At 40.0% G+C, this 7,928-nt stretch overlaps 1 protein-coding gene across 4 annotated transcripts; it reads right to left on the bottom strand.

Moving 5' to 3' along the window:
* Positions 1 to 3: 3 nt before the first annotated feature.
* FAIM (Fas apoptotic inhibitory molecule) lies at positions 4 to 7,920 on the bottom strand. Of its 4 annotated transcripts, XM_074911004.1 has the most exons (7): positions 7,870 to 7,913; positions 7,233 to 7,354; positions 5,632 to 5,689; positions 4,881 to 5,016; positions 4,273 to 4,501; positions 2,693 to 2,742; positions 4 to 1,246 (listed from the first exon to the last, which is right to left on the bottom strand). In XM_074911004.1, the coding sequence occupies exons 2-7, from the start codon at positions 7,240 to 7,242 to the stop codon at positions 1,097 to 1,099; spliced, it is 633 nt and encodes a 210-aa protein (XP_074767105.1). In that variant the 5' UTR covers positions 7,243 to 7,354; positions 7,870 to 7,913; the 3' UTR covers positions 4 to 1,096. The 4 variants fall into 4 exon arrangements, with proteins under 4 accessions (XP_074767105.1, XP_074767106.1, XP_074767108.1 ...); XM_074911005.1 differs by lacking the exon at positions 7,233 to 7,354 and having other exon boundaries at positions 7,870 to 7,906; XM_074911007.1 differs by lacking the exon at positions 5,632 to 5,689 and having other exon boundaries at positions 5 to 1,246; positions 7,870 to 7,919.
* Between the last annotated feature and the right edge of the window lie 8 nt (positions 7,921 to 7,928).

Here is a 7,928-nt window from a genome sequence, read left to right as displayed (position 1 = left end):
TTATTATATTAATATTTTGTTTGGGTTTTTAAAAATTATGTAGCTACATCTACATTGTTGCAAAAGGGTAGCTGGTATGCTCTAGTATAATATTAAATGGGCAAAACCCCTATGAACTTGTAAGAACCATCTAACACGTGTGACTGCTGTTCTCACAGAAATCCCAAGGTTGCTTTTAGTTAGTGTGTTGGAAGTTTGAAAACAGAAATAGTCTACTCCTATTTTAACTTCTCCATTTAAGCAACGAATTATTTCTGTTCCTTTATTTCTGTCCCATTTTTTCTCGTGTTTCTTGATTCACACATTACTCCAGGAAAACACACAGCTGTAGATTTAAGATTTGTTAGACAGCATTGAACAAAAATAAGCTCTTATTTCAGCTTGCTTCAAGAGGTTTCATTTTCATGGCAGGAATTTTTTTTTCCTGTTTTCTTTTTTGAAAAAACTCTGTACAGTTTGTGAACTATTGCAACAATTTCTAACACATATCAGTTTTCAGAAAACTGTATGGATTTTTTTTTGGGCACAATATAATACCTTTTCTCCTACTTGGAATAAAGAACAGTTTTCATAGCGCATATATTTTAATACTGTTACACAAGTACTAGTAACAATGTATTTAATTAATAACCTTTTCATTAACTTTGTAACTCCTCTTAACTGCATCTGAAAAACTTGGGTAGTCAGTTTAATAGAAAAAATAATTATTGAGAAAACTTTAACAGCTTACTCAAATGCCCAGAACGTGCTTCCTCCTCCCTCCACATACACCCGCAGTTTATAAGGATTCAGTCTTACTGAATATTTATCTTCCATTTTATTTTAGCGAGATTTTTTCTAGTATATAATTTCTGCTTAAGTTCACCAGTGTTCTCTGCACTTAGTGATAGAATATATATATATTTTTAAAAAAAGGTAATGTAAGAGGTTGTGTGTAGTTATTTTCATCTGGTCCTCAAAAAGAATAATTTCATACGAAGAAACTAGAAAATAAACCCAGCACAAACTAAATGTACCAAGTAGTCCATATTAAAATAATTACCACAGTAATTGAAAATTCCTGATCTTTGTCCTACAATAATCAGTTAACTAGCAGCTACTCCACAGCCTCTGGGATTTCTCTGTCATCAACAATAAGGGTATGAATAATTCCTTCCTTCCGTTTTCCACTGCTGACAGCCTTAATGCAACAGCTGTGATCATCAACACTGAAGTGAGTTTCAGTCCCATCTTCTACAAATTCACCCTGGGAGAAAGAAGGGAGACAAGAATATGTGCTGGTTTAGTAAAAGAAAGGCTTGAGCACATCAGACTGTTTCCGAGGTTGAGATCACTCGTAGTTCCCACAATTGGAGCAGCCATAGGTACCTGCAACAAGCACAGTCCAAACGCTGCACAAACTTGCAGCATCTCAGACAGCGCTTTGTCAAGGCATCCAGTTAAAGATTTGTGGGTATGAGATGACAACATTTCACATAATCAGAAATGGTGAAATTGGAGTTTGTGAATCAATATCGTTGAGCTGTGTCAGTAAAACAAAAATAGAAGAGACAGCTTCCTTCCGAGCTGCGCAGTACAGCCAGGAAGTACCACACAAACCTATAATGAAGTGGCAGTAAAACGCGAAGTACTTAGTGGTGCCTTCTACAGCAGGACAAAGAGATCCCTGAATTAACAGCTGTGTATTTTGGATACACAGCCCCTGCTGCAGTTACGTAATTTCCTGTTACAGATTTTGCCATACATGACTGTTTTTGTCATCATCTTCAGGAGAGTAGAAAAACCTGTGTGCAGCTCTAATGCAAGCAGTGTGACAACTAAACCTGTACTTGTAGCTTGTAAGAATATCTCCTAGTGCGTTTATTATATTATAGAAAAGGCTAAGAACCATGAGGAGCAGAAGTTCAGATTCACTGAGGGAGGATGTTTCTTCCACTAATTACCAAAGAAACATGTGGTGAATCTTTTCATTCTATTCTCAAGTGTAGCAAAACTGTTGATTTTATAACTTGTACTTATCCAGGGGTTTACTTGTGGCAGTAGTAATCACAGTGACAACTCTCTGAGGAGAAAGCACATCCTTCAAGGATGGGGAAGCCTACACAGTATGCATATTGAAAGCCATCATAATATAAAAAGACACCAAATAGATTAAGCGTTCTAGCTGTCAACCTGCTCTAAAAATTAATGCAGATGTGACAAAGACAAAATATTTGATTTGTTCCAATGAGACTCTTAAGCCCCAAGTGTTAGGGACCATCTCTAGATGGGAAAAGAATCATGAGGCATAACAGACGACATGTGTTCAACTTTTAGTCACCACTAACATGAGCACGTTTCGATGAGGTGGCTGCACTCTTCATCAAACTCAAGTCCCTCCCACTCCCCTGAAAGTATTCTCCCTAAAAACCCCAGACAAGGGACCCAGAAGGCCTATTTTGCTTGTCTAAAAAGTGTAAACAAAAACATTGTTTGTCCTTAACTAGACAGACATTTGGCATCCCAACCGAAATACTGTCAGTTATAAAATACAGTGCAGGACATTGAGAACAGACATACACACTGGCTGTCTAGGCGCTCTGACACTCATACTCTGAGCAAAGTGAGGTAACGTGCCCCCCTGCGGCTTCTCTCGCTAAGCTTTGGTTATCTAGCCACAGCCTGTGAAAAGCCTTCGCAAATGATCACGTACCGCTGTTTCCATTTTTTGACCATTGCACCACACATCCATAGTGTCCTTTTCTATAAAGGAGAAAGAAAACAAAAAGTAGAACAAGATATTTTTGTCCCACTACAGACAAGAAGATCTAGGAATTTTTAAAATTTACTGTTGAATTTTACTTTCTGTTTCCCGAAGAAGTTCCTAATTAGCCATAGTACCTGAGCTACAGGGTTTATTCTTGTATTAGAGAGATGGGAGGCTCTGTCATCAATGGGCAAACAGCTTTTGCTATGAACATACAATTTTACCTCTGCCTACCCCTGGCTATTGACACTGGGTTGTTCTGAATATTGTCAGAGAGATTCTGACATTTTTAAACTGAAAAACTTGAGGACAGAAAAATGAAGTAATTTCTGCTAATTATTTGGGCACTGTATTCAGTGAAGCTCTAACATTTTTCCCAGGTCAGTTTAATTCAAAAGCAGCCTTATTTAACATCCATCAAACTGTTTGTATTCTTAGTTTCCTTGAAAACCCAAGTACGCCTTAAAATATCAATCTTAGATTTTTTTCATTTGAAACAAAATATTCTCTTCCTTCTCTCAGCACATCTTCCTTAAATTACTTTGCTCTACAATTCACATTACCGACACTGTCATTCACAGGACATCAGTAGAGAGCCAAACACTGCTTGCCTTTTAAGTAAGCATGAGGAAATAAGTCTGTGAGGAAACCAATCTGTTTCTGGCATTAAAACTGTCTTTCTTCCCCACCTCCCTTCATCTTAGGGCAGTTCATTCTGTCCTGAGGCTTAAGAAGAAATCATAACCCAAGATCTCTTGTTTCCAGGTCTAACCATACAGCAATACCTAAGTGGAAGTTTTCCCACTAGATGTCATAGACAAATTCCTCAGGGTATCCCTTCCTCCTGTAAGCGAAAACATCTTGCTAACAATTTTTTTCCTCCAAAACAAGTCTTAGAGGTCCTCTGACAGCTTTTAGGCAACACTCCCATCTGATTGTAATGTATTTAGGAAAGAGGGGCAGAAGAGAAGAAATGTATTGCCTTCATCTGAAGTTTTTACATTCAATTTGTAGTTAAGAAGTGATGCAAAAAAAAGGATGCTGATTAATATATCAAAAAGGTAGAATCTAACATTGTTGTGCTTCTTCAGTTAAAGACCCCTTGGCTCTGGCTTGTGATTTTTGGAAAGAAAGCCTGGTTACCTGGATAACAAACTTACACACACATAGCAGGTTTGATCACAACGCAGATAACACTGCTATAACATGCTTCACCTGGACAACTATCTTGCTAGGGCAGCTCTAGGGATACAGAAGCCATAAGTCTTTCCAACCTTTTAAAACTTTTTTTCTTTTTTAAAATCTAGACCATGCTGCTGTAGAACAGAACACTGACAGCAGGCTGACATGGGTGTAACAAGACTATTATTTTTCAGGCTGTCTTTTGGCATCTAATTCCAAACTCCAGACCACCCAGGATTTTACTCTGCATCAGTGCTAGCCATGCACTCTCTTAATTACCAATTATTAAATGCATGCAATCTTATTCAAAGGCAGCAACATACAGTCACTCAATGTTTACTTACCTAGAACAACTCTATAGTCCGTACCACCCAAGCTCAGTACCCAAGTATTGGTTGTTTTTGATCTGTTCTCCATATACTTCTTGAGACTCTTTCCATTGATCTCCAAAGTATATTCATATGCAAAGCCACTGACAGCATCAATGTTAATAGTAGCTTTTGTTTTGGACACTCCAACAGGGAATGTTTCTTTACCCACTAATTTAAACATCCATTCTTTTCTTATTTCTTCCTATAGAATAAAACAAAACAAAAAAAGGGTATTAATTATTAACTCGAATGCCTATTTTAGTATTTAAAAAATTGCACTAGAACTCTGGAAACAGCTCAGTTATTAATACTTAACTATTATTTCAGAATGAACGCATACACAATATTCGGTATGTCTAGAGTGCCTCTGTCCAAGGACAGCAAAGCACTTTATGAATGCTCACACCTTAATTGTAACTGAAAAAAAAAGAACAATGCAGTTTATTAGATTAGGTAAAGTTAGTCAACTGAATATACCTCACTTGCATTTATTAGTCTTTTGTTTGTTCTGATGCTTGTTGCATGGCAGTGCACTTATATAATCAGTATCATAGTGAATTTTGAGCACATAGCAATATCACCTTTCCATCAACATAGACAACACGTTTTCCTGAAGTGGTCCCATGTTCAAATTCAATCTTATGAACACCATCACTTAAAGCTACTTCCCATACAGCCACCAAATCTGTCATCTTCTCCAAGTAGCTGTACCGAGACCTATGGAAACACCAACAAAGTTAACTGTTGTTAAAAGAGTTCAATTACTGATGTCTATAGTTCAAAGCTTTACTGCTTCAGGGCAAACCACTTTTTACAAATGAAAAATGAGACTTCCAAGAACAAGGTTACAGAACTGCTTCTATTTTCATGGTTTTCAAACATTCAAATATCACCAAATATAAATAGACAGTTAAACAGACTCACTTTGACAAACACCATACAAAGATATATAGATATATATATACATCTAACCTCTAGAATTTCCATTTCAGGTGACAGTACGGTTACAAATTTATACAGAATTCAGATGCTCCTGGACAGTTCTGTGATTTCTTGGCTGTATTTTGATTGGTCTCCAAGATAGTGTTTTAGCCTTTTAAACTTCAAAAATAGTCAGGATGAGGAGTTTAGCTATTATCTGCTTTAACAGATTTGTCTGTAATCTCTCTCATAAACATCATCTACGTCATTCAGAAATGAAACTCTGCACGCACAAACACAATAGGGCAGAAGATCTGGCAAGATATCCTTTCATTTAACTCATTTTTAAAGTTTAGATACAGTCATAAGTGACCATTGGAACTGCGGATATCTTTCCAAATCTGCTCATACCTTACTTCATCTTCACAGACAGTAATCGACTCACGGGATGCCATAGTAACCAAAATGGCTTTTAATCCAATTAGCAGCAAGAAAAAGAGAAAAGCAGAGTAGCAGCATAAAACTCTTGAGGACTAAATTTCCCTTGTTTCCTCCATTTAAGAAAAAGGACATTTCTAAATGTGTCATGAACTATCATGCACCGCTGGATGTATGGTGATACATAATTCTTCCTCTTGGACAGAAAGGCAAATTTCAGTACTCTTAAAAAATTAAAAAAGGCAATTTATCCTAACTTTATTAGCACATCATGACTTTGTCAGTTATTTGATGGAAAAATGGTTTGCCTAACTTGTGAGCAAAGGCTCAGAAACGGACAATTTGACCAAAGCAGGAACCAAATCCAGAGACAATAATAAACTAGGGACCGCTGTCACCTCAAGGAAAGTGAAATAGCACAGTCAACAATTTCAACCTACTAATTTTTCTAAACCACTGTAGCGGTTTTGAACAATCATATTAGCAATTTGACCTGGCAATTCAGTCATGAAGTCCATGTGAACCACAAATAAATCACTTGTTTCTTTCTTACAAAGTTTTTTAGACTATGACTGTGTTTAACAACGCTGCTGGCTTATTTTTAATTTATTATTTTCACTAAACGTATTAATTTGTCAAGAGCTATCTGCATTGTCTGTGCGTATCAATTAGCCTAATTTATGTAAGTGCAAATAAATGAATTTTGAATAAATTGTACTTTTCAGTGAAAAATTAATTTCAAGTTTTAAGTTCTAGGGTTTCTCTTCAGCATGACAGAGGAGTGTGAATTTAAAAATTAAACTCCACTGTCTTAAGCTTCTATGTTAAAACATGCTCAAGTACACTGCTGTATTACTGTCCACAGTTTTGTCAGTAATTACATTTCTGTTCATAAACTGAAAAATAGGTTTTAAAACCAGTGAAACCATTTTAAGGATCTAAGGATTTGATTCTCACAGTGGTGAGCAGTCTGCACCACCTAATAAATGCCGAGATTGTTCTGGTTGTTCCTGAAGTTCCGCGTTGATTTCTGTGAAGGCTCGCATCCCCTGGCCCACGGTGGAGCGCCAGGCGCTCAGGACAGACCCACGCTTGTCCCTGCCAGCTAATCCAGATGAGAAGTGGCCTCGGGCACAAAAGAAATGCCCGAAGAAGTGGCACCTGGAGCATGCTATAGGCTACCCACAGAGAGCTCACCACCCCTGGCGGTACGCAACCCTGCTGCACTCAAATCTGAACTAGAGCAGGTAATTTAGGATCAATGCTGCAAGGGTTAGGAAACATTCCAGAACACACAATTTCCTTTTCATCAAACCTGAACCCAAACTCTAGGCCAGCTTTATCTTTTTTCTGACGGACAATCGATGCTACCAGAGTCCGAAGGGGAAGCCGTACACTACTACTTGACTAGGAGACGCCAGCCGCAGGCAGCCCTCAGGCATTTCACTCACTGGCTCCAATCCAAGGAAACGGATTTGTTTCACTGTATTTTCCTGTTAATCAAGTCAGCAGTCCAAAATGAGATTTACTTCTTTACACATAAGGGCTTTTTCTGAAAACTAGGATAGGCTTACCGCTCTGCATCCACCTAATCCATGCCTGGCCGCAGACAGCGGGGAAAGGTGCTCTAGGAAGTATATGGACTCCAGAGACGGCAAATTTCTCCCCAGCACCCACGTTTATTGCCAGCGAAGAGCTTTTTTTTTTTTTTTTTTTTTTTTTTAAAAAAAAAAAAAAATTAACTCCTGACAGCGACCTTTCTAAATCTTCCTCAGTTTATTGCTGATCGCCGTGATCCTCCACACCCCGTAGGAACCAGCGACTCCTCTCCGAGCCGCGCTCGCCCGAGCCTCACACAGCAGAGCCCCGCCGACCCCCGGCCGCCTGGCCCGGCAGCGTCCACGGAGGCTTCCCGGCACGTCCCACCCCTCCTCCGGGCCGGGCCCGCGGCACCAGGCGGAAGCACACGCCGGAGACGCGATCTGCTTCCTCCTCCTCCTGCGGCCAAGCGGTCTCCAAGGAGCCCGGGGAGACGCTCCCTCAGCCTGGGCGGGCCCAGCCATCCCGCCAGGCGGGACGTCCCCGGGACGGGAAGGGAAGGGAGGGGAGGGCAGCCCCCAGGCGCCTGAGGGGAGATCGGGCCTCCGCGGGCTGGCGGGCGATCGAACGACCCCGGCCCCACAGCCCCGCCGCTCCCGGCCCCGCTCCTACCTCGGCGGGACTCTCCTCCCCCTCGGCTCCCCGCGCCTCAAAATGGCGGCGTGCGGCCA

The sequence above is a fragment of the Athene noctua genome, chromosome 7, assembly GCF_965140245.1.
Source record: "Athene noctua chromosome 7, bAthNoc1.hap1.1, whole genome shotgun sequence".
Taxonomy (NCBI): Eukaryota; Metazoa; Chordata; class Aves; order Strigiformes; family Strigidae; genus Athene; species Athene noctua.
The sequence above is the reverse complement of the archived record's forward strand: the minus strand, read 5'-3'. Positions and strand labels throughout refer to the sequence as shown.

Coding starts and splice junctions, on each gene's coding strand:
- FAIM (XM_074911004.1), bottom strand. Junction 4,502..4,880: donor TTGTCTATGTTGATGGAAAG/GTGATATTGCTA, acceptor TTTATTCTATAG/GAAGAAATAAGAAAAGAATG. Junction 2,743..4,272: donor GGACTATAGAGTTGTTCTAG/GTAAGTAAACAT, acceptor TCTCCTTTATAG/AAAAGGACACTATGGATGTG.